This window comes from Apodemus sylvaticus, chromosome 1 (assembly GCF_947179515.1).
Source record: "Apodemus sylvaticus chromosome 1, mApoSyl1.1, whole genome shotgun sequence".
NCBI lineage: Eukaryota > Metazoa > Chordata > Mammalia > Rodentia > Muridae > Apodemus > Apodemus sylvaticus.
Genome location: NC_067472.1, coordinates 125,692,378 through 125,719,963, shown reverse-complemented (window position 1 = coordinate 125,719,963; position 27,586 = coordinate 125,692,378). Strand labels below are relative to the sequence as shown.

The window sequence follows — 27,586 nt, the reverse complement described above, 5'->3', positions numbered from 1 at the left end:
TACCTGCAACCTCAAGTACCCCCTTTCTCTCTCCACTTCCCAATCACAGGCTCTCTACTTCTATCGACTAGATAAATTGGGGTGAAAGGTTCACACAGCATCACTTGTTGTATGTGAGGATCTGCTCGATGGGGGCAACAACAACTTGAGAATTTAGTTGCTCATCTTTTCCTGGAATACATTCATTTCTGTATGCTTGAGACGCTCGCTTTTTATCCTGTTCTATGTGCTAACAGGTTAAGTCTTCTTCAGAGCTGGCTGGGAAGTCATGAGCCACTTGTTTGAACTTGGTTCTACACCAATTTTCAATGTATCTTTGCTAGACAAAGCAACAATCTTTGTTGGCAGTTGTTTACGTTTAGGACTTGAGCCATACAGTTCCATGCTGTCCTGGTTTTTGTTAAGAAGCCTAATGCTATTCTGATGTGTTCTCTTTGTATATATGTTGGTATCCCCTGCGCACCCTAATATGGACAGGGACACAGATGTACATGCAACACAAACATGCATGCACGCATGTGTAGGCAAACGGGGAGGGGAGGGAAATGGGGGAGAGAGAGAGAGAGAGAGAGAGAGAGAGAGAGAGAGAGAGAGAGAGAGAGAGAGAGAGCTTGCGCTTTCTGTTTTTCATGTATTCTTGAGAGATGCTTTTCTGGATCTGTCTGTCTGAGGTTCTAAATGCTTCTGTGTCTAAGTGTCCATTTCTTTCTCTAGGAGTTTGTTCTATGATTTCACTGAGCAGATTTCCTACACCTTCAGTTAGTGTCATTGCCTCAGCTTGTGCTTCTACCCTAATTTGGTCTTTGCCTTAGAGATTCTATTGCCATGATTAAACACCGTGACCAAAAGCAACTTGGAGAAGAAAGGGTTTGTTCTTCTACTTCACATCACTGTTCACCATCAAAGGAAATCAGAGCTGGAACTCAAACATGGCAGAAACCTGGAGTCAGGAGCTGATGCAGAGGCCATGGATGGATGCTGCTCCCTGACTTGGAAATCAGGGCAGAAACTCAAAATGCGCAGGAACCTGAATGTACAAATTGATACAGAGACTGTGGAGGAGCTGCTTACTGGCTTGCTGCCCACAGCTTGCTTGGCCTGCTGTCTTTATAGCACCCAGGACCACCAGTCCAGGGATACCACTGCCCACAATAGGCTTGGCTCTTCAACAATCACTAATTAAGAAAATGTCTTATGACATCACTTCCAGCCTTGTTTTATGGAGACAAATTCTTTTTTTAATATAATAGCTTTTATTTTATTGAATATCGTCTTCATTTACATTGACAATGGTAAAACCTTTCCCGATTTCTCCCCTCCCCAAAGACCCCAAACCCTTCCTCCCACCCCCTGCCTCCATGTATATGCCCCTCCACCTGACACACTCACACCTCCCCCCCTCAGTTTCATTGTTCTTTCCATGGGGCTGTAAACCCCTTCAGCTCCTCCGGACCACCCTCCAGCTCCTCCATTGGGGACCCCACACCCAGTCCAATAGTTGGTTGCTAGCAACTATTTGGTTGCTGCCTATGTATTTGTAAAGCTCTGGCAGGGCTCCTCCGGACACAACCATAGCATGCTCCTTTTGGTATACACTTCTTGTTGTCCATAGTAATGTCAGTGTTTGGTGACTGTTATAGGATGAATCCCCAGGTAGGGCAGTCTCTGGGTGGCCTTTACTTCAGTCTCTGCTCCACACATTGTCTGTCTCCCTTATTGCTCCTGTGAGTATTTTGTTCCCTTTCTCAGAGGAACCAAAGCACCCTCACTTAAGTCCCTCTTGCTGAGCTTCCTGTGCTGGGTGAATTGTAACTTGTTTATTCTGAGCTTTTGGGCTAACATCTGCTTCTTAGTGAGTGCATTCCATGTGTGTTCTTTTGTGATTGGGTTGCCTCGCTCAGGATGTCACTTTCTAGTTCCATCCATTTGCCTAAGAATTTCATGAATTCATTGTTTTTAATAACTGAATAGTACTCCATTGTGTATATATACCCCAGTTTCTATATCCATTCCTCTGTTGAGGGACATCTGGGTTCTTTACAGCTTCAGTGTGTCTGGTTTTATGTGTAGATCCTTGATCCACTTGGACTTGAGCTTTGTACAAGGAGAGAAGAATGGGTCAATTTGCATTTTTCTGCATGCAGACCTCCAGTTGATCCAGCACCATTTGTTAAAAATGCTGTCTTTTTTTTCCACTGGATGTTTTTAGCTCCTTTGTCAAATATAAAGTGACCGTATGTGTGGGGGTTCTTTTCTGGGTCTTCAATTCTATTCCATTGATCTTCCTGCCTGTCTGCATACCAATACCAAACAGTTTTTATCACTATTGCTCTGTAGTAGAGCTTAAGGTCGGGATGGTGCTCCCCCAGAAGATCTTTTCTTGTGGAGAATAGTTTTTGCTATCCTGTTTTTGTTGTTGTTGTTGTTGTTCCAAATGAATTTGAGAATTGCTCTTTCTAGATCTATGAAGAATTGATTTGGGATTTTGATGGGGATTGCATTGAATCTGCAGATTACTTTCAGCAAGATGGCCATTTTTACTATATTGATCCATCCACAAACATGGGAGATCTTTCCATCTTCTGAGACCTTCTTTGATTTCTTTCTTCAGAGGCTTGAAGTTCTTGTCATATAGATTTTTCATTTGCTTTGTTAGGATTTGGGATTATTGTGAAGGGTGTCATTTCCCTAATTTTTTTCTCATCTTGTTCATCCTTTGAGTAGAGGAAGGCTACTGATTTGCTTGAGATAATTTTATATCCAGCCACTTTGCTGAAGTTGTTTATCAGCTTTAGGAGTTCTCTGGTGGAAGTCTTGGGGTCTCATAAGTATACTATCATATCATCTGCAAATAGTGATATTTTCACTTCTTCCTTTCCAATTTGTATACCTTTGACCTCATTTTGCTGTCTGATTGCTCTGGCTAGGACTTCAAGTGTGGTGTTGAAGTCTCCCACTATTATTATGTGGGGTGTAATGTGTGCTTTGAGCTTTATTAAAGTTTCTTTATGAATGTGGGTGCCCTTGCGTTTGGAGCATAGATGTTCAAAATTGAGAGTTCATCTTGGTAGACTTTTCCTTTGACCAGTATGAAGGGTCCCTCCTTATCTTTTTTGACAACTTTTGGTTGAAAGTCAATTTTATCCAATATAAGAATGGCCACTCCAGCTTGTTTCTTGGGACCATTTGCTTGGAAAATTGTTTTCCAACCTTTGACTCTTAAATAGTGACTGTCTTTGTCACTTCAACACAACGGCCTAAGGCCTATGACTTTGTAAAATTATTAATTTCTAGCCTCAGTTTTCCTTCCATGTTCTGGATTTGCCTGTCCATTTTGCTGACATCCCCCTCTTTTGCTCTCTCTGCAGACTCTGGACTGATTTCATTTGCTTCTGCAGATCTCCTCTTGTTGCCGACCATTTTTATTAGTAAACTTTTGAAATCTTCATCCAGTGCTTTGCCCATTTCAGTATTTTGAAATGCAGTAGTTGAGGAGTTTGATTATTTTAGAGGCATGTTGTTGGTTTTTCTGTGCAAAGGTCTGCAGCACAGGTTACCTGTCTGCCTGCCAGGCGCACAGGCCGGGCAGGCTGTGGAGATGTGGTGGAGATGTGGGCCACAATGAGATACACCAGGCCAAACAGTTCCATGTGGAACTTTATTTAAGATGGGGAAGGGGTAGCAGGGGAGAAACGCTGCCCGGTTATATATGGGTGATGACGATGTAATTACAGGTAAAGGTGGCCATTAAATTCTGGGTATATGGCGGCTGTTACCTTGGCAACAGACCTATACATTGTCCTAATTGTCACCTGTCACAAGCCTCACAGGTCTCGGTACCTACACATGTGACTTAGGGTTTTCATTATTTTTGTGCTTTGTGTTATTGTTTGCGTATCTATTGATCTGACCATCTCTTCTGGATTTAGTTGGAGATCTTAATGACCAGCCTCCTCTTGTAAGCTCAGTCTTCAGTACCATTGCTCCACTAATGTCTGTATGTGTAGCTGGTGTGTGAGTACCTTAGTCAGGGTTTTACTGCTGTGAACAGACCCTATAACCAAGGCAACTCTTATTAGGGTAACACTTAATTGGGGCTGGCTTACAAGTGTAGATGTTCAGTCTATTATTGTCAAGGTGGGAGCATGGCAGCATCCAGGCAGTCATGATGCAGGAGGAGCTGAGAGTTCTACATCTTCATCTGAAGGCTGCTAGGAGAAGACTGGCTTCCAGGCAGCTAGAATGAGGGTCTTAAAGCCCATGCCCACAGTGACACACCTACTCCAAGAAGGCTACACCCCCTAATAGCAACACTCCGTGGACCAAGCATATATAAACCATCACAGTGAGTATAGAGTAAGTAAAACAATATCTTAATTTTGGAAACTGTTTTTGCTTGTTTAACATTATATATAGCAGTAAAAGAAACATCTTTTTGCACAGACCTTTCTACATTTTGATGTTATTTTTTTTATAAAACACAAACAAACCACAACAAAAATCAGCCAAATAGGTCATGGGAAAGCCAATAGTTTTGAGGCTTTCTAGGGTGTTAGAATGTGCATAATGTTTAATGTATCACTTCTAAAATGCACTTCTAGAAAGTACAAGCTTATTGGCAGTGTAGGGTTAAGCCCTATGCTTCTGTCATTGCCTTTTCTATCTATTGATAAAAAAGGGTAAAAAAAAAAACCCACATTGCATAGAGGTTACATACATACTACTTGTCTATCCATCCAATGTGTGCAAGCAATTGGTAGGAAATGTGGGCCTCATTTGGACTGAATTTTCGTGCTTGGTGTCCCATGTGATGAGTGAGGATAGGGTGAGATGAGCCCTTCATGGATGGAATCATAGTTCAGAAGATTCATATTATAAAATGTAAAGGTATTTCTTAATTTTAGTCTTTTCTGCCTAGGTTAAAATATTTTGGCATATACCTAGGAATTTTGTTGTTAACTTGCCAAATTATTAGCTTTCTTTACTGGGTTGAATAGTGCCTCTTTCATAAAAGGATCTTGAGAAAATATTTGTGGTGACACAGGATTATGTGGGTAAATTCCTAAGATAGTCCCATCACCCCCATTAACTCCCACTGTTCTCATCGACTACTGGATTATATTAATGATGATTCTGAGATGTCTCTAAGTCACAGATCACCACGATAAAAGGAAGAACTGGGATGGGGGAGAAAGGAAAGGAAGGGACGGGAAAGGGGAAAAAAGAACCAGCTTTACCAAAATAAATTTACCTATACATTTTTATATATGGTTTTCAGAAGATTTAAAAATAAAATTTGAGGACTATCTGCTTATTCCTATTTTGTGAATGGAACACATTGGTTCAAAATAAGTTAAGGATAATTGCTTTTTCTTCACTTACAAATTTGAAATATGGAGCCACGAGAAGCCACGGAGAACTGGATACACCTAGAAGGAGGGCTGGCACAGAAAAGAGAACAGACGGGCGAGAGGAACAATGAAGCCAAGACAAAGTTCTGATCAAGGCTCAATGTTTAATGGATAACTCTGAATTTAAAGTGGGGGACCCATCCCCCAGTATGCCAGGATCTGGTCAGGAAAACCATTTCAGCTGCTCAGTGGGTAGCTGGCTCAGTGCAGGAAGCTGCAGAACTGGAAGAACAATAGACTTCACCTAGGCCCAAAAGCTCCACCCTAGGTGGGTGACTGTCACAAACAAGGTCTGCATCTGCCCGTTCAAGGCTGTGGGGAGGGCACCATTCCTCCCTTTATATTTATTAAAAATTAGCTGGACTAGGGCATAAGATTTATTTATACTGTTTCTGTATAAATATACTGTTACTGTATTTTAGTTATCAATTTAGAAAGCCATTTACAATCCTCAAAATATCTAAAAATTATTTGTGCAAGTAAAATCTGTATAAAATGACACTTCCACTCAAAAATCCTCCTCCCACTAATGTTTTTGTTAGTGTTTGTTGTTATTGTTATTGTTTGGGTTTTTGGTGTTTAGTTTTGCTTTGTTTTGGCATATTGACCAGAATCCCCCTGTAGATTATAACTATACCCTCTGGATAAGTATTTTTTAATGCAGTTTCTAAAAACTGGATAATAGTTTGTCTACCTACAGGCCAATGTTAGGTGAGTAAGTTACCAAAATGCTGTTCATGTGTCTGAGCCTTGGGAATACCCACTGTTTTCTGTGCAGAATTCTTCTCCCCATGCTCGACACTCAGAGTTACTGGAATATGCAGTGTGTGCAGCAGCACATGTTCAGTGTCATGTGTGTCATATAGCATGCTCAGCAACAGCTCATTTCATTGTGTCCAGCTGGTGCAAGCCCTTGACTTTGCATATAATTCTTCAAAGAACTACTGGAGGGATCTAGCCGTGAAACCATACATGGAATAGTTGCCATGAACATTTTGTAGCCTGTAGATGAGACCCTGGAGAATAATATACAGCAGCTCATAGACTATGGTGTTGGACCCAAAGCGTCTAGTGTTCAGGCATCCTTTCTCAGAAAGACACAGAGACTGAGATTGCTACAAGTATGAAGTTTATTGATCCAACGCATTGGGGTCATCTGCAAGCAGGACAGAGGTGACCCAGATGGCACATTGTAGGCAGTTCTTATACTTTTTAGAGGTGCAAGTTACATCAGTCAAGTTGCAGTTTAAACCCATTAACTAACATCTATTGACTGTTGCCCTTTAGCTCTGCCTGGGGTCTTCCAGAGATCAGGTAGTTATCAATTAATACATTGTGAAGGTGATTATCATCATCAGTTAATACATTCTTACTCAGGAATGCCTCCTGAGAGAACTTAATTCAGCTTATCTTTGACTCCTGGCAGGAGCAGGAAGCTATAAAGAGGGTATCTTAACTAAGACAATTACAGAGACTCTGAATTAGTTACAGCTACTCTGTTAGTCAGTTTTTTCTTGGAACAAAGAAGGGGAGTGGTCACTGGTGCCACAGCTATTACATCTCAATGACTGGCAGTTGAGAAGAACTGTTCAGTCATTGAAGAAGAAGCTAACTGTCCTGAGAGGTCAGGATTGACCATCCCATGTAGAAAACTTGGTGGCATCCTCCTTCATGATACAAGAAAACCTTTAGAAAACTAGGTAAAGACTTAATTACAGAGGTGGGGGATAGATGCCATGACCCAAGTGATTTCTCAAGCCTCAGCTCAAATTGCTGAGGGGTACGGATAACACCAGTCTGTTGGCATAATTGATAGAAAGGGAATGTACATCAATAGCTATTCAGGAAAGTTTCACAAATGGTGAGAGCCACAGTTTTGTATTTGGAGTTCTGAGTGTAGCCTCCATGATAACCAGACCTTTCTTTTCCAGAAAGGACAAAAGAGCATGCAGTTAGCTCTAAAGGATATTCCTCAAAATTCGGCTGCATGATTGGTTCTGCAGTTGAAAACTTCTTCGTGTAGTCACTTTAATGTCTTACCTCAGATGCCAGTGCTGTGTGTTCTTATTTATCAATACATTTGCTGGTAACAACTCCCTTTGTTGTTGCCTACACTGTGTTTAGTAAATCTCTTACCTTATATATTGACAGCATCATTCCTTCATGATTCCCTGGGGCAGACGATATTAGTTTAGGCCTTCATTTGTTCTAAAGGAGGGGATAAAAGGACTCACAGAATATTGTGAAATCACTGGAAGCAACAACAGAGAGCCGAAGTGCTCAGGGATGTTATGTATTTACGTAAAGAGCTGGCATTGTAGAACAGTCTGCATGAGCCAAGGATTTTATAGTGTGAAGTATTTCATGGCCTTTCAAGGATGGAGGAAATTTGTTTTTTAAACACTGACTACTTTAAAGACACCCTTGAGGTGTAGATTCTGTGCAGTACATGTTTCACAGCCTCTAAAGGGCTGAACTTTTCCCCACAATATTCACCTTCCAAAAGCGATTTCAGAGTTGTGGAAACAGACTGCCAGATATTTCAGAGCTGTGAGTCTTATGGGAGTGCCTGTCTTTGAGGCTAGACAAATAAGTTGAAGTCAGTTCTGACATGTCAGAGCTATCTACACAGAGTAGGCATTTGTAGTTTTGAAAGCCTGCAAAGTGTGGTAGTGTGAAGAATCCTGCCTGCTTCCACTGGTATCCTCAATTCTTTGAAAACACCAGCAAATATCATGTGTTTAGGTGCTAAGTCCCTACGTTTGTCTTCTTAACAATTTTGTCTCTCCACATCTAAAGCCTTGCTTCACAGAGCACTGGTGTGCAGTGTTCCTAGCAGCTGAAGACTTTCACTGACTGCAGCCTCGGCATCATATGCTTATCATACAGAGGCTTCAGTCCAAGTGTGTTTATCACTGAGCTATGCAGTTCAGAGTTTGGACATTAAAGAACCTTTGGGATTCATGTTCTGACTGGCCTGGGCCTCCTGGATTTGGGCTACTGAATTAAACTGTCCAGACTTTTCTGCCCCCACCAATCAGAAGCAGAGTATGATGCTGGGACTGCTTTCCACCTCCAAGGTAGTTGTCTGCACCAACAGTTTGAAAATGGAAGTTGAAGATCTGCAAATGAGGCAGAGTGTCCCACTCCCTGGCCATCTCTATTCCTGACTCTCCTCTGCTCTAATCATGTGGATTGCAGTAGGAATTGGAAATAGTCTCTCTGGTATATTGCTCTTCTCTATAAAAATGGTGCCCAAGCCTTCCAACACACTCTAAAGGAAAAGGCTTTGTCCTCCTTAGAAACCCTGAGTTATTCATTTTGGGCCCCAAAGAACTCTGGCTTCTCACTTGTTCTATTGCTTTAACAAGCTTCCTGTGGGTAGGATACCTGAGGTGAGTGAATCTGGCTGGTTTTTTCCAGGGACTTTGTGCTAATTCAGAGGCTGTCAGCTGGAACCACATCAGATTGCTGAAGGAAAAAGAACTGTTTGGAAGGAGTCCTGGCTTACTCTCATGAAAGTCAGTGTTCAGCGTCCCAGCTTCATTTCCATCCAGTGTTGGGAAGAGCACTGTTAATATGTATTCATTGGGAAAGGTTCTTAACTACTCAAGGATTTGTAATCTATTGTATTCATTAGGAAATGTAGGTTAGTGTTAAGTGTATGAATCTGGGGGAGATACACACATTTACTTGACAGCGCCTGCTACTGAAGTTATTCCTCAACAATATTCGATAAACACTGACAAGGAAATCAGATCAGAAATGTAACTACAGAGCGATATAAAGTTAGAATAGAACCCTCTCAAATGATATCACTGCCTTAAAGAAATAAAATGTAGTCTTTCTAGTCCCCATTTCTTTTTAAAGATTTATTTTCATTTACATGTATGTGTCTGTGCCTAGCCACATATGTGTACAAATGTACATGTGTCCTCAGAGGCCAGAAGAGGGCAGCAGACTTGTGAAGCTAGAATTATGGGCAGTTGTGAGCGGCTAGACATGGGTGCTGGGAACTGGACTCAGGTTCCCTGGGAAAGCAGCACACACTTTTGCCCATTGAGCCATCTCTCTAGTCCCATATTGTTGCTGTTTAAAAATAACTGAAAACCTGCCAAAATTAATTCATCTAGTAGGATGATGGGCAAGATAAATGAGCTTCATAACTTCCTTCAAGTGAGAGCAGTCAAGAAATACTATATATATATATGATATTATATATATATATATATATATATATATATATAGTATTATATATGATATATGTGTGTACCTATTTGTACATACAGTCTTGTTTACTGTCACAACCAAACCCTCTAGCGACTATAAGCTGCTTAGGAAAGAATTTATTAAGAAATGCAGGAGAGCTACCTGGTTAAGAAATGTTCTGAATCTAGTTATGTGGCTCTGAATCTCACTTTCTGTATTTAGCAGCTGAGACCTCAGGAAAGCTAGACTATTCTACATATATGTGTACCGAAAATGCTAAAAAAAATACACATGCAAATGTCACAAGCACCCTCTGGATGTTTAGGATAAGCCTACTTTTCCCAACACAATGTAATATTTTTTGATGTATTCATTGCTGCTGTATAAGATTCCTATGCAGTAATAAGCTGAAGACAACACTAATTTATTATTGTGCAGTTCTATAGGTCAGCCAGTAGAGTGTGGCTGAACTGACTGCACTATGTGGAGGGGCAAAGATCAGATGAAGGTGTTGTTGAGGGCTAATTCCTGTCTGGGAACGCAATACACCTCCCTCCTGTTATTGGCAGAATTTAGCTCCTACTCGTCAGGACTCAAGGGCACATTTGCTTATTACTGTCAGTGGGAAGCAGCTCCCAGAGTTTAGAGGCTACCTGTATTCCTTGGCTCTTGGATCCTTTCATTTCAAACTCATCAGTGGAGGACCATGCCCCACACACGTGCTTGATCTCCCTGAACGCTTCTACGGCCTCATCATTCCTTCGCCAGCCTGATTTACATCACATACCACGCCTGTACCACTTTTCTGATCTTCAGGACTCAGGATAGGATTGAATTGGCCCATCTAGATATAAGCATCTTATTTTAAAGTCCTCTAACTTGTAAACTTAATCATATCTGTAAAACCCCTTCACACCAGTAAACTTAGTCATACCTATAGAACCTCTTCACACCAGTACTTACATTACATTTCTTTGATGATGCAATCAAAGGATGAGAATATTGAGGTAAGAGCTTTAAATTTCCCCAGTCACACTCAGATCATTCAAAGCCACAGGATTAGAGATAAAATTCCTAAGAGTGACCAACTCAGACTCAGACTTTGGTTTCAGAGCCCTCAACTATTACATCTAAACATGATAACATTCTTGTTCTTATGTCACATTCTGCTCACACTTGAGGCTGTGGAATCCAGTGTGGTGTCCAAAGCTAACAAAGCAATAGAAGAGAATGAGAGAAGCACCCTCCTCCCCACCCAACGAGCCGCTTTTACATCCTGTTCCCTCTTCTTTAAGAATGGATTTTTTTGAGTAGTCTTTTTTTAAAAAAAATTAGATTCTTCTCTCACACAATACATCCTGACCACAGTTTCCCCTCTCTCCACTCGTCCTAGCCCCGACTCCCATACACACCTACCCATGTCCCCCAGATCCACTCTCCCTTAGTTTCCCTTCAGAAAAGAGCAAGCCTCCAAGAGACAACAACCAAACATCACAAATCAAGATACAGTAAGGTAAGGCAAAAGCCCTCACTTCAAAGCTAGACAAGGTAACTCAACAGGAAGAAGAGTCTCAAATGCTGGTAAAAGACTCAGACACACACCTGCTCCCAGTTAGGAGTCCCCAAAAACATTACGCTAACAGCCATAACAGATGTGCAGAGGACCCAGTGCAGCCTTACTTGCCACTCCAGTCTCTGTGAGCTCATATGTGCCCTGCTTGGTTCATTTGGTGGGTTATGTTCTCCTGGTGTCCTGCATCTCCTCTGATTCCTACAATCTTTCCATACCCTAGTCCATGGGATAAAACTCCAGTGTAGACTTTCTCTCCTCCTAATGTCTGATGACAACTGAACAAGGCACCAGTGCCTTCTGATGACAACTGAGCAAGGCACCACCCATCTATGAGTATAGCAGAATATCATTGGAAATCATTTCATTGTGTCTGTTGTGTATTCTTTTCTTTTGTTTGGCCAGTTGTGTTTAGATCTACCCTACATCTCTGAGATATGCTAGCTCTCCAGGTAGTATAGGGCATGGGTTTCCCCTCATGGTGTGGACCTCAAGTTAAACTAAATGTTGGTTGACCACTCCACAATTTCTGTGCCACCATTGCCCCAGCGCATCTTTCAGGCAGGACAGATTGTAAGTCAAAGGGCTTGTGACTGAGCTGTTAATCAGGTTTCTCTTTTGAAAGCCTATGGAGAACCTTCCCACACCAAAGAGAATAAAACTTAGAGGCGAAGGCCCCATATGGGCACACCAGCTCGACCTCATATGGATGTTGTCCCTGGCCATGGACTCCTGCTGTCAGTTAGGGAGAGCAACCCTCTGTGGTAAAGACAGGGAGTGGTTTGTTTAATTTGTGCCTTAGCACTATTTAAAAGTTAAAACAGGTACATTTTTTACCCTGAATATGTGCTATGTGTATGTGTGTGTGCATGCGTGTGGTAAACACTTGTCTGTGGATGTCTATGGAAGCCCTAAGAAACTTGAATGGCCATGTCTATATAGTGGATGGAACAGCTAATCCTGAATTCCAAGGCTTAGCAGAATCCTTAGTTGTAAGATGGAGCACACAGTGGCCACCTTCTAGGAAGGAGGAATGTCTATAAGAATTTGAAAATGCCACTAGGCTCTTGGACTGTCTTCTGCCTGCTGCAAGGCACTCTGCACATGTCATGATAATAGTAATGAAATGACTTTTTTCAGAAGGTCATTGCCTTTCTGAAAAGGCATGTTCTCCTACCCTGAGCACTTCAGGAGGAGAGGCCATCCCTCAAGCCAGCTAGTAGTTCAGACCCAGGTACTACCTGAGGCACCCTTCACTCTTAAGTATCAAGTGAAATTGTTCTGAGATTAAATAGCTAAACATAATGCTAAGACTTATCAAGATGTAAATGAAGACATTTTTCAGCTCTTACATTCTCCTCTGCATCCAGGCTCCTGTGATATTCCTTGAATTCTCTGCTTCACTGACCCAGACTCAAAACTTACCACTTCCTATTGTATTCTAAAATGACACTTTTTAATAAAGTTCATTGATGAAGAAAATCTGTTCCTCCAAGGATCATAAACACACACACACACACGCACACACACACACACACAGAATTCTCAGCTTCACCAACTCCTTTTTAACCATTTTCCCCTTAATGTGCCCAACTTCAAAGTTGCCTCCATTCCCAGACTAAAGCAATCTGATTGGCTCCTATCCCGTAACATAATACATGAACAGATGAGGTGCCTCGTGGACCAAAGCCTTTGCTGTACCACAATTCCTCACACACATGCTGTAAAACAGAACCAGCCATTTCCTATTAGCTATGACTTGCCCACTTCCAGACTTGTGCTCCAAACACTAAATGGTATTTGTCTCAAAGTTCTGTGCCCCTGTTCTTAAAGGAATTGCCTTTGTCATCTTTGTTTTTGTCCCAAAGGTGTCCCTCAGCCTAATGTAACTTGGTTGAAGAGAGGAGGATCTCTGAGTGACAATGTTTCCTTGCTTTTCAATGGATCCCTGTTGTTGCAGAGTGCTTCCCTCGAAAATGAAGGAACCTACATTTGCACAGCCACCAATGCTCTTGGAAAAGCAGTGGCAACTTCTGGGCTCCGCTTGCTGGGTGAGTGTCCATCCTGATTGTTTCCAATGTGACCTGCAATCAAAGTGTGAATGGCATGGGCATTTCAAAGTTCTTACCCCAGCCATCACTACTTACTTAAAATCACTTCTAACACCTACCATACCAGTTCTTTCCTCAGAAGCTGGTGACTCCAAAGCTACTCTCCTGCCTGAGTGACATGCAATTTTCATACTCTGCCTCTGTCTTCTTAGCTCTCAACCCTGATTGTGTATGGGTACTGTACTAAGGTCTGTTTTAGTCAAGATGACTTCTGGTTCAGAGAAACACCCATGCACACACACACACTGGAACATATGTGCAGACTCTGTCTGTCTGTCTATCCGTCTGTTTGTCTGTCTGTCTGTCCGTCTGTCTGTCTGTCAGTCTGTCTATCTATCTATCTATCTATCTATCTATCTATCTATCCATCCATCCATCCATCCATCCATCTATCTTTCCTCTTTGGGGCCTCCAGGCATACTTCTCTCTCTTTACAAGAAACATCCTCCACTGCTTCACTTATAAACGCCAACAACATTAGTCCCGAAGGGCCCTGGAAGGCTTACCTACTACTTGAATACTTTGCCAAATTTTAAAAAAAGAAAAAAAAGAAAAAGAAAAACTCTAAGATCTCTATATAATACCTGTCAGATGCTGACACATATTGCTTTCCTACAGTTCCTTCCTTCGCATCTAGTTCCTTAACCAAAATTATAGGTCCCTCAGAGGTAGGAAGCTTCTGATATTTCCATTGCATTGCTGAGGAAACAAAACAGTATGGAGCATGGCAGTCGACCAAGTGTAGAATAGCTTTATAATGTTATGATGTGGGAGGCCGTGCCAGAGTTCCTCAACGCCTCAACCCCAATGGCAAACACAGGATGTTAGACTGCTTCCTTTTTCCTCCTGGGTGTGATGTTTGGAGTTCATCAGTTATTTTCAATAAAATGAGCTGTAAGATTCAACCAGTGATACCCCTGTCTCCTCTAGAGCTTGGAATCAGTTGAGAATAAACCACAGAAGCCAATGATGGACACTGGAGATCATTTATCACCTCTTTCTCCAGCACCTAACCCAGGTGCAGGTGTTAAGGATGTTGGCTACGGAATGCAGTTGGACTACAGCATGGTCCAGCATGGGATTCAAGGGTCATATGATAGATCTTTCCTAGTGGTCTTTCCTGTTAGCAGTCAGGGGCCTAAGCTCACAGAGATGCAGATACCCAGCTGGAGGTCAGAATGGTTGTCGTACAACACTGATGCTTATTTACGATTTGGGATCTGGAGTTTAAAGACAGTATGTTGCTAGGTAGCCAAAGCTGGCTCCAAAGTCTTCATCCTACTGCCTCAGCCTTCCAAGAGCTGTAGCCATAGGTGTAGGCCACCCTTCTCTGTTCAGAGTGCGTAGAGGCCTCCATTAACTTTCCTGGCATAATATAGAGTGGAACACGGCTATTCATGTTTTAATTTAGGAAACTGGAAAGTCAAAGAGGAATTAGACTAAAGTCAAAATGTGTAGCACCCTTGGTCAGTTCTGTTCCTGGTGTCCTCCTGGTCCTGCAGGCTGGATGGGAAGCAGAGTAACTTTATCCTCTCAACAAACCTCTGCAGGCACCTGAAGGCTTCATTATTGAATGAATTTTTCATGTTCCCCTCAAAGGCCCTCAGGTTACTTCTCTTTCCTGCTTATGTGGAAACCTAAATCTGTAGAGTTGGCTCAGTTCTGCCCAGCACATTCCTCTTTTTAAGAATTCCACCGAGCCAAGCAGCTCCCAGTGCTGGACACTTATCTGAGGGATCCGCTACAAGCTTCTCTCCGCTGTCCTTCAACCCTGAGGCTCAAGCTTTACAACCTTCCTAAAATTCCGTTCTCACCACCAGATGAGTCTCTCTGTGGACCATGGCTCATTCTCCTGTTCCAGAGGTCCTGGAGGGGGAAGAGCTCAGTCTAACCAATCAGCTTCTTCCAGTTCCTTTTCTAATAGTGATGGGTGTACATTTTTTTCTGTCTTGTAAGGAAAGCTGACCCTATAAGCATGCAGAAATGATACATTCTAGCAAAGTTCATAACTCTAAATTCCCATTACACCTCACTCTGCCACACACACACACACACACACACACACACAGAGAGAGAGAGAGAGAGAGAGAGAGAGAGAGACCTGTGTAAGGGCATCCATAAACACACATAACTCAATTACGCAAAGTTCATTTCCTCTTCATAGTTATCTTCAAGAACAATCAAATTGGAGTGAGAATTTCATGGCTTTTGATTGGTAAGATGTGCTACACCTTGTTTCCTCAGAACGAAGAGAACTGGGCAATAAGGCTGCTTTTCCTAAGGCACAGAAAAAGCGAGTTCTCCAGGCACCCAAAATCAGAGCAAGCAGCAGCAGCTCTACAGGAAAGTCCCTGCCTCAAGGTCTGCAATTTTGACTTTTACATATTTTATTTCTGAATCATCTATGTTTTTGTGGGCAACCTCTATGTTTTCCTTTTGGAACCTGTACCTGGGCATTTACTCTGGTTTCTTACTGCCCTTCAGTCCTTGGTAGTCCAAACTATTCCTTTCACAATGGGACAGGGTTTTTTAAATGAGGCAGTTCATAGAGATCATATCTCTAATACATATAATTATTTGTGATGACAGAGATATTTATTTTCCAATTTCAAGACTGTCGTCACCTAAATAAATATCAAGAGGAGGAAGTTTTTCAAGAGTTGTGGGATCCAGTCTTTTAGTTTTCTGTTCACACACAGACTTCCCATACATACCAACTTGCCATGCATTAGTACATGATTGAAAGAACATCACCAGGTGTTCCAACCTGTGCACCTCTTCAGAAGACTAAGGGCAGTAAGGTAGAAATAAGAAAATCAGGAAAGATAATTAGGGAAACTAGTGATGATCTCAGCTCCTTGTCACTCAAAAGTAGGTTGAGATGGCTGAGGACAAACCAAGACTACTGTCAGGCCACATATTTTTATTATATAGAACATTATATATATTATAATAATATATTTAATAATATAATAATTAATAATAATTGTATTATATTATATAGAACAGAATGTCATTTGGGAATTTGAAATTTTGAGGATGTTCACACAGCTGTACAAGATATCATATAGAATACCATGCCTCATGTAGGGCATCTAGAAGGTGTAGTTTCTAAGAGCCTTAATTCCTGAGATGCAAGGGAGAGGCTAGGCAGGGGAAATGATGTTAAGCCATCCATTAACACTGCACCACATGTTCCTGATGATACTGCTGCATGAGATACTCATCTATTTCTCCTCTTTTAGATGTAATGCTACCATTATTACACGGTCAAATATTTATTCATTGGCTATTCAGTGATATGTGCTGAGTGCTTGTTCTCCTAGGACTGGAGGTCTACAGATGGCTTAGTCTTTGAGAAGCTTATAGTCTAAGACGGGAACACTCATGTGAATAGTTCTGAGGCAGTGTAGCGATTATCAAGAGAAAAACATGGCCAAAATTAAAGGGTGCTGCTGAAGAAGAGCGCTACCTCTTTCTGGAAATGTCCCTTTTTTGTGTATGCCATGACATTTGTTCTGGGAGAGAAAGAAGAACTTCCAGTAAGAGAAACTGGAATGGGAGAAGACATTTAGATGTTGTATGTGCCATGGGAAAGAAGATCACAAGAATAAAAAAGTAGATATTCATGAGGCCAGTGCTATTGTAATGTTAAGCCCTGCTATAGGCAACACTTGGCTTATTGGGACTATTTTATATCATTTTGGCACCTTATACCTAGGCTCAGAAACTACCTATTCAGAAGTGTATATAAACATTTAAATGTGCATGCTGCAGACAATGCCAGCCCTGCAGGGACTAACTGGGCTAGCATCTTATAAAGAATTATGTATAAGTGTAACCATGGTTACTTCAATGACTTACATGTGGCATACTCTGTCCTCATGTTGAATAGGACAGTGTATGGACTTGACCTTCCAGTAGGAAAGATGAACAGGATATAAGTAAACAAACAAATGTGTATTTATCTCTGTATTTAGTCACTAAGAATGAAATTATCGCAGCAAGGGGTGTAGTGTTTGTTGGTGACTAGGGTTGGAGATGGCCTCTGGGGAGGCCTAGACCTAACAGATGAGATGGAGCCCTCAATGCAGCCGAGCGATGAAGGAGCGTCCCCAGATAGGATGCTCACCATGGAGAGACTGAGAAGAGACCAAAGGAAGGACACCAACAAAATCCAACTTGATGAACCAAAGAGTTGACTTACAGGAGTGTGGGCAGGGCTGTGGACAGGAGTAGAAAGGCCTCAAAGGCAGCTGTAACACTGAAAATCCACACCAGTGTAGTGCCCATTGTGACAGCTGGAACCTTGAGCTCACTGTAGGACTACTGGGCAGCCCACCAGGTCTGAGTGTCTCTTCAAGCAGTCAGACTAACTCGAGTCTCCTCAGCAGACCTCGCTGTTTATTAACCCTTGGGGGAGGAGGGGGTCTTATGCATCTGGTTGTTTTCAGAGCCTTAAGTTTCTTTAGATGTGTCTGGGTCTTACTGAGTCTTAGAGGAAATTGCTATACATGGAGAAGACAATGGGAGATGCAGATCAAAACCAGGAGATTCAAGTTCATGACTACTAGAATAGCCAAAACCATGAACTAAATCCAGCAGGCAATATTTCAGTTAAAGCAGTCATATGGTGGTGAGCTGAGACCACACTGGAAAACTGTTTGGCACTTTGTAGGTAAACATATACCTATCCTTGGCCCAGAAATTCTATTCACAGGTTATTCATTCAAACAGAATGAAAACATGCTCTCTCTCTCTCTCTCTCTCTCTCTCTCTCTCTCTCTCTCTCACACACACACACACACACACACACACACACACAGGGTTTTTACATGAATGTTCAGTCTTATTCACAACAGCTATTGAGAGCAGAATGAAAGACTGTGGTATGTTCAAAAACTGTGTATGATTCAATAGTAAAAGAAAATATATTGATATTCCCAACAATATGAGTGAATCCTGAAAATAATGCATTAAACAAAAGAAGACAAACCCAGAAGTCTGGAAGGAAGTAAAGCTAATGCACACTGATAGTTAAAAACAAAAACAAAAACAAAAACAAAAACAAAAAAACCAAAACTCTGTTGCCTGGGAGGGGCATGGGGCTGACTGGAAACTGGCAAAGGAAAGCTTTAACAGTGTTAAAAATATTCTGCACCTTACTGTGGATCAGAGGTAAGAGTTCAGACAATTGTGAAGCTCATAGAATTCAGAGTTGAGCATTTTACTGTACACAAATTAAACTTAAATGAAAGGCCAGTGTCCTGCCTTGCACTGAGATCAGGAGTTGGACATGTGTGGGTCCCAGTCTCGCTGACACGAAACAGACACTGGGTAACTTACTTAGTTTCATCCAATCTCTCTGCCTCTGTAAATAAAAATAAAATTGACAGCTTCATAACAGAACGTGGAAGAGTCAGTGAAGACAACTGATTTTTAGAGTGTCTAACCCAGCACCCATTCATCCCAGAGAGTCCCAGTAAACGGCCATCTTGAAGACAAACTGTTTTTAAGTAAACTGTAATTCTGAAAGGACAACTAAGAATACGATTTATGGTTCTGTTCTGCAAATGATGCCATTTGCAATTAAAGGTAAGAGCTTAAAACTCAGAATGGAAAACAATAAGTTAAACCATTCCATCCTGTGAGAGATCATGTGGACACAGCTGGTAGCTATCAATTATTCATGATTATTGCAGGGAAATTTGGCATTTTCTGTAGCCATCCACAGACCTGTCATCGTGGTGTCCTACCTCATCTTTTACCAAATGTTGGCAGGGAAGGGTAACACAAAAGCTGTGATTCCTGGGGCTGCCTGGCTTCTGCTTGTCTAAAGGAAGCCCCCATTCTTACCTTTCCAGATGTCTCCAGAGTAAATCATTTATTTACATTTTGGGACGGATGTGATGTTTGGGTTAAGAAATAGTGGAAAAGTAAGGGTGGAACTCAAATGCATCTCACCTTACTGCTTAATCCTTGGTCCTTGGGCCTCCTGCTAAATCATCTTCCATTTCTCTGCCTGACCTGCTTTTGGAAAATGGACGGCATTAGGGCATCGTCCAGAGAGGCCTTCCTTCCTGTCCTGTTGGCTCTGCTTAGAGAATGCTGGAGAAAGGCCGGCTGCTCAATGCCTCCTCCCTTTCTCTTGGGGTTTTCTGGTAGCTTTAGCGGACCTACGATGGCCATGCCCCAAGGATCCCACTCTGGCCACCATTTCTGGTCAGGGAGTACAATCAATCATTAGCTGAAAGAAAGTCAGCCTTACACTGTGCGATGGCTTTCTCTGCTTGTGCTACTGAAAGTGCAGGCAGGGGGCTAACCACAGAACGAGTCCTGGTTGTCTTCAGCCCTGGTGGTCCAGCACATCATCCTTTCTGATGTGGGTTTGTTGGTGACGTTTCCTTTCCTTTCTGCAGAGCATTTTTGGGAACCTGGTAACTGGACACACTGTTCTGCCACTTGTGGTCCCTTGGGAGTCCGGCTGCAGAGGCCCCAGTGTGTGGTGGCCAGTGGACAGGAAGTGAGTGAAGCCCTGTGTGACGCTCACAGGAGGCCGCTGGCTGGCTTTCAGTCCTGTAACATCCGTGATTGCCCAGCAAGGTATGCGTGTGCAGTCACTTTCTTAACAATACACTAGTTTTTGCTGGGTTTGAAAGGCACAACAGGGGCTGGCAAGATGGATCAGTGGCTAAGAACACCAGCTTTTCTTCCAGAGGACGCAGGTTTGATTTCTAGAACCAACATGGCAGCTCACAGCATCTGAAAGCCCAGCTTCAGGGGATTTGATACCCTCTTCTGGCTTCTACATGCATCATGCACACACATGGTAAACAGATACACATGCAAGCAAGACACCCAGACACATAAAACAATATAAAAACTTAAATTAAAAAAAAAAGACATAGTAATGTGGACTGTGTAAGAGCTCAGTAGCTGTACTCAGAGAAAGTGTTAATGTGAAGCAAATGATTCAGCAGTGCATAGCCTAGCAGAATACTGACTGATCACACACACACACACACACACACACACAAATGATCAAAACGGTATTTTTGTATTTTTTAGTTCAGATCTGTGAGGCAGGCATGATGTTTAAGCCCTAATTTTCTGATTGAAAAATGGAGATTTGGGAGCTGGAGATTCAGCTCAGCAATGAAGAAACTTGTTGCTCTCGCAGAGAACCTCCTCTCAGTGCCCAGCACCTCTGTCCACAGCCTCACAGCTGCCTCTAACTCCTGCTCCACCTAGTCTCAGTGCCCAGCACCCATGTCCGTGGGCTCACAACCTGTAACTCCAGCTCCAGGAGATCCAACACACTCTTACATCTCAGTGAGCACCAACATACCCATAGCATGCACACGTATGCAGAAGCCTCAGGTTCAATCCCCAGTGGTGCCACACTGACACACTGATAAAAATGACAGTTATTTAAAAAAAATAAAAAAGAGAATCTTCCTGTTACATGGTCCATTTCCCATACCAAAGTCCACACAGCAGGTGGCTGGCTGCCCATGCCTCTGGAGTGTGAGAAGCAGAGTCACTGTGCTGGGCTCTGTCACAGCTGCTTTGTGGCTTGTTCTTAAGGCTTGTTGGTGCTGCAGGTATTCTAGATGTCATATCTTTTAGTAACTACTATCATTTTTAAATGGAACATGCCTCACTAAGAGTCACCCTTAAGAAAGCATAAATCTTATAGCACAGAGTCCACAGGGAACCTAACCTTTTGGGGTGCACAGTGACAACTCTCCACTAAACCTTGCACGTGTCACACTCATCATTACATTGGTTCTTTTTACCTAGTGACACTACCGTCCATGGAGAGAGGGGAGGAGGAAGACTGAGAGTCACCTATGCTGCCCTGTCCTGGAGAGACATGTAACTCCCTGACACCACCAAAATGTTAGGATCAACTAATCAGCCTTTTCATGACAGTCCTTACTAAGGTCCTGTAGCTTTTGTTCCTAGGTGGTTTACAAGTCTGTGGTCAGAGTGCTCAGTGTCTTGTGGTGAAGGATTTCACAGCCGGCAAGTGACATGCAAGCAGATGAAAGCCAATGGGACTGTACAGGCAGTATCCCCAAGGGTGTGTGCTCCTAAAGACAGGCCTCTAGGGAGAAAACCATGCTCTCTCCGTCCATGTGTTCAACAGGCCATCGACCCAGGAAACCAGGTAACCTTGTGGTCGGCTGTATTATCTGTAATCAGCCATCTGTTACTCATGAATTGTAAAATTGTTTTAGAATGTCTAACTTAAAGTATTTGTTCAATATTCAATGAGAGATATATGTTTGTACCACATGAATGGGTTTGATGGGCTGTACCATATCAGGTAATCCAGGCACAGAAGACAAAGACTACCATTCCACTTATATATGAATCTAACCAAGCTCATAAAGCGGAGAGTAGAACTTTTAGTAGCTGAGTGACTGGGGGATAGGATGTAATCTTAAAGAGTATAAAGTTGTGTAAGATAAATACGTTCTGGTGGGCCACTATGCAAACAAGTATTTATACCTAACAATGCTATACTGGGTACTTTAAAACTATTAAGCAGCCACAGTTTTTTTTTCCTTTTATTGAAACTAGATTTTCCCTCATATAATATATCCTGATTACAGTTTCCTCTCCCTTTACTCCTTTAAGTTCCTCACCACTTCCCCTCCCACACAGAGCCACCGCATTTCTGTCTCTCATTAGAAAAACAAAATGCTTCTAGGGTGTGATAATCTAATACATGAAGTTTAATAAGATGAAACAAAAACTAACATATCAGACTAGGATAAAACTAAAATGAACAGAAGGAGCAGAGCCCAAGGAAAGGTATAAGAAACAGATACAGTCTCAGAGACCTGCTTGTTCACACACTCAGAAATCCCATATAAAAAAACAAGACAAACAAACAAAAAACCTGGAAGCCATAATAAATACAACAAAGGACCTGAAGGATTAAAAAAAAAGTAAATAAAATAAAAAATAAAACGGAAAAAAAAGTGCAAATCCTTGACATGGCATTATGAGACTACAAACCTCCAACGATTACCCTGATTTCCTTTCTGCCGGCCATCCACTGCCGCACATGCAGCCTAACCCTAAGAGTGGCTTGTTTCCCCAGTGAAACTCCCCTGGAGAAAACTAAGTATTCAGTTGTCCTCAATTGGAGACACTTTCTGGGTTAGGGGAGGGGGCACACGTCTGCTTCCCTCAGCTCTGAGACCCCATCTACAGACCCATGCGCCCTGTGCGTGCCACCTCTCAGTCTCCGTGCCTTCGTATGTGCAGCAATCATGTCAGTTTAGAGGGCCTCGATTTCTTGGTGCCCCTTTCCCCCTCTGGCTCTTCGACTCTTTCTGTCACCACTTCCACAGGGTCCCTGAGCCCTGAGGAGAGGGATTTGATGGAGACATCCTGTTTAGGGCTATGTTCTAAAACCTCTCCAAATAGTGTCTGGCTGTGAATCTCTGTATTTGTCCCCCAACTGCTACCAGAGGACATTTCTCTGATGATGGCTGAGCAAGGCACTGATCTATGAGTATAGAAGGAGGGAAGGACAGCAAATTTCAAGCTAATCTGTGATACCTAGGAATTTTGTTTTAAATGTTTAGAACTTTATAAAGAAAAATATAGCATATTGGGGCTGGAGAAATAGCTCAGAGGTTAAGAGTATTGGCTGTTCTTCTAAAGGACAAAGGTTTGATTCTCACCATACACATAATGACTCACAACCATTGATAACTCCAGTTCTGAAGAGTGATCTGATGTCCTCTTCTGGCCTCCATGAGCATCAGGCATACAAGTAGTGTGCACACACACAAATGTAAGCAAAACACTCACGTACAAAAAATATTAAAAGATAGCATGGTATTATTAAAACAAATAAGTGAAAAGTTGGACAAATAGAAGACCTATTAATTGCTGAGTAGAAATATCAGAACTATAAAGGCCCAGAAATGAATTTATGTGTGGAATACAATTTTAGTTAAAATGATATAATCTTTTTTTTTTTTTGGAGTTTATTATGATTCTGACCTTTATTCTGAGAACAAATAAAGACAAAAATCTTTCAGGAAGACAAACTATGGGAGATAGGGTGAGCCTCCCTCACCTTGTGCCAACTAGGATGCAAGTGTGTTTGAAGTACCAGTGCACCATCAGCACAGGAGTAGGCCCGAGATCGGAGTGTGATTACAGCACTGGACCAGGTGATCCATCAGCACAGGAGTAGGCCCAAGATCAGAGTGTGATTACAGCACTGGACCAGGTGATCCATCAGCACAGGAGTAGGCCAAGATCGAGACTGTGATTACAGCACTGGACCAGGTGATCCATCAGCACAGGAGTAGGCCTGAGATCCGAGTGTGATTACAGCACTGGACCAGGTGATCCATCAGTGACTTTAAAGTTCAAGGGCAGTAAACCAGAAAATGAATATTTGCTTTAAAGGAACCATAAAACATAAAACTTCAAAATGTTTTTCAAAGAATTTAAAGAAAATCTAAAGAAATTGGAAGATTTCTTGCATTCATGGATGGCACGATATTACTAATACCAACACTCTCCAAATTTGTCTAAAGATTCACAACATTCTTTATAAATAGGTAAAATGAATCTAATCTAAAATCCATATGGAACTAAAAATAACCCATAATATCAAAAACAAGTCTTCTGAAATGGAATCAGTGAGAAGACCCAAACTTCTGATGTTAAAACTTTCTACAAGACAGTGCTGCTCTGACACAGAACATCTACATCCCTGAAACAGAATGAAATCCAAAGCTACACCATTTGATTCTTGGTGAGATTGACGTCATCTACTAAAGAAAGCAATATTATTTTGTGATAGTTGACCTCAGTTGCCAACTTGCTTGGCACACAAAAGGCCATGGGTTCTTGTAGATGTATCTGTGATAAAGTTTCCAGAGATCAACTGAAGGGATGCATCTTCTCCTGAACACAGGCAAAATCATCCTATGGGCTATGGTCTCAGAATGGATATAAAAGGAAAAGGGAGACAGCCAGCTGAGCTCAGACATCCCTCCTCCTTCCTGATGCTCTGAGAAGTCACCCTATCCCATTCTTGTCCCCTCCTTTCCTGGCCTGAAGGACTGTATCTCCTAAACCATGAGTCAAATGGTTTGGCTTTCCTCGCTTAAGTTGTTTCTTTCCTGTCAGTGGTTGGTGTCACCACTGGAAGCAATACCCTTTAACAAATGCTGCAGGATAACTGTGCACCCACAGAAAAGCATGAAGTCATGCCCTCTGCTCACAGGGAATAGTGACACCACAAATTAATCAAAGACATTTAAGAATCAACACTATAAAATGTAGGGGGGGGGAAATAGTCATGATTCTTCACACTGTAGGAAATGGTATTTTACAACATAAATAAAACAAGAATCAATAACTTGAATCATATCAAAACTAAAAATTTATGCCACAATGGGTAACCATCAAGACACTAACAGATAATGCATAGGATGGGAAAAATATTTAACTGGCACACCTCTGAAAAGGAAATCTAAAATCTCTAAAATACATTTTAAAAGCCACCTTTCAATAGTTAAACACACACACACACATGCACACACACACAATCTAATTAAAGCACGAATGAGGGATTTAAATAAACATCTCTTGACTACAGGCAATAAATGGCCAAGGAGGATATCAAAGAATGCTCATCACTAGTTATTTAAAAAATGAAGACTTAAACCATAAAAATGTGTCACTTCCCAGTAGTTTCTGCAGCACTGGCTTAAAAACAGATAGTTTAACAAGATGATGCAAACTGGACCCTGAAGGACTGTAGTGGGGTGAAATGGTGCAGCCCCATCGCGAAACAATCCACAGGGTCTTAGGGAGGCGAACATGAGTGAGAAGGACCCAGCAGCTTTGTTACTAGGTGTGTATTCAAGGGCAGTGAAAATACCACACAAACATTTACCAATGAATGTGATGACCCAAACTCATGATAACCAAACAGTGGAAACAACACAGGTAACAATAACACCACCGCCAACACAATGAAGCAACTGCAGAGGTGCGCAAATACCATTAAAAGGAATGCAGGACTGGCTCTTCTACACTGTGGATAGACCTTGAGAGTCTCGGGACAAATAATGGAAGACAGACACAGAACTCCACTGTTGTGTCTAGCATAGGTGAATCTGTCAAACAAAAGGCAGCTTTGTGACTGCCCAGACCTGGGAGTGGAGGGGTGACTGAAGAGGGCTGTTGGGTTTCTGTGACAGATGATGATAATGTACCAAACTTAGCTGTAGTGTGGCAAATCTGAAAGCCATTACAATGTGTGTTTTAAATGATTGATAATTACATGGCCCATGAATTAAAGCCCAATGAAATACAACTATGAGATTAAAAGATTGTACGGAATGGGCTAATAAGGTAAGAGAAATAAGCAAAATCAGAAAGTACACTTAGAACATTCTCTACGCACTTCTGCCCTGGCTGGGAAACTCCTTGTCCAGTAACAAAAATGTAAAAGACTTTTCCATGCATAATATCATGAGGAAAAATAATAGGCATTATGACTGTGCAAAACTTCAAGGGCTGCAAATCAGACTTGAATTGCTTCTCCTGTAGTTGAACTTGCCTTACACAAGTGCCTTTATCTTTGTTCAGATCAGGAAAAAAAACAAACTTGGCTATCACTTCTTGATTTAAATATTTCTATTTCCATACTTAAGCCTAATAATTCAGAGTTCACCCCATCCTTCTCCCTTCTTCCTGAGCTTCAGGGGATAAAGAATTGGGGAGAAGGGTAGGTCTGTCTGCAGGGCCATGACCCACCTCTTCTAACTCACCGTGGGACATCTGGTCCCTGTAACTTGTCCTTACTGATCCACCTCAGCACATATCTCAGTACACATGGTGAACCTGAGCACGCGGGGAACGTGAGTCACTGTTCTGTGCTTCTGTTCTAGTGTCCTGGACGTTGTGTGGGCCATGCCATGAGGATGCAGCACCACCACACAGTGTGTGCCCACAGCAGCTCCAACTCTGACTGTGAGGACAGAAGGAGGTACTGACCCCACCCCAGTGCAGCATGCACCTCCCCTTTCAGGGAACAGAACTTCCAGAAATGGAATTATTCTTAGTTTCTGTTGATCCTCATAATTGAAAATTCCTATTCAATTATGTTTTATTTAGTGCCACCCTCGACAGTATACATTATACTGAAATATAATCAATAAATACTATTTATAATCATACTTATTTGGATGTTAAGCAGAAAGAGAAAATAATATAATGGGTGAAAATGTAGCACTCAAAATAGACTTTTAAACACATATATTTATTTATATATGTATATACTTATATAAATATATTATGAATATATTATGTAGAATATAATTTATATGAATATATAATATATTACAATTACATGACATATATTTATAACTTGTATAAATACATATTTAATAATGATTTATTCCTATTAGAAGCTGTGTTGATTTGCCTATAAGCATAATAATATAGTAGAGAATAAAAATTAACATTTTAGTTTTCAAAGGGGATGTTTGTTTTTCTTTTGCATGAAAATCTGAATGGACAAGTAGTAGATTTGAACTTGACTCATGAGAGCATCTGGATAGCCAGCCTCCCTCTGCTAGCTGGCTCTGCTACCTTAGAAGATAACATCTCAGCCATCAGCAAGTGTGAGGGAACTTGCAAGTAATACAACACAAGGAAACTTTCATTCCATCCTTCTTTATTGTGTGACCTTTGAATACCTAAGTGTCTTAGACTGCAAAGTTGAATATTATCATCCATGTAAACTTCAACTTAAATTACAATTAGTGAGCCTAGTATCAGTACCTGAGGCATCCTGGTCATAGAGGACACCTTGTGTCTAATTCTTTCTTGCTGCTACACATACTGAATCCTGCTGAAGAAAGTGCAACGACCTTGACTGTTGGCTTGGTGACTGTTCTGAGCCTTCCGTAAGGGTTGGCAGTGTAGAGTCAGCAGTATTTCCTATTCCCACACAGTGATTTCAAGCCAGAACCAGTCTCCTCAAATGGAAAGTGTTTGGAGCAGCTGCCCTCATTCTCAACAGACAACTTAGTTTCCTGCTTTACTGAGAAGATAGAGACCACACACAGGACGTGCACCATCCCAGATGTTTTCCTTAGCAGTCATAAAGACATCTTTACAACACAAAAGCTTATATGGATGGAGCCTTTTAACATGATATAATATTTTTCTGAAACTTGATTTTATATTTAAGAATAGATTTTAAACATGTTGTATCTTAGCATACC

The 27,586-nt window shown here is 41.7% G+C and overlaps 1 protein-coding gene across 1 annotated transcript in view; it reads left to right on the top strand.

The window, feature by feature from the left end:
• The window catches only part of Adamtsl3 (ADAMTS like 3), a 306,645-nt gene that overhangs the window by 271,768 nt on the left and 7,291 nt on the right, over nt 1-27,586 (top strand). Inside the window, exons 24-28 of the mRNA XM_052186018.1 lie at nt 13,059-13,241; nt 15,546-15,662; nt 19,721-19,904; nt 21,270-21,474; nt 26,246-26,343. Coding sequence (XP_052041978.1) covers nt 13,059-13,241; nt 15,546-15,662; nt 19,721-19,904; nt 21,270-21,474; nt 26,246-26,343 — 787 coding nt within the window. The remainder of the gene's footprint in view (nt 1-13,058; nt 13,242-15,545; nt 15,663-19,720; nt 19,905-21,269; nt 21,475-26,245; nt 26,344-27,586) is intronic.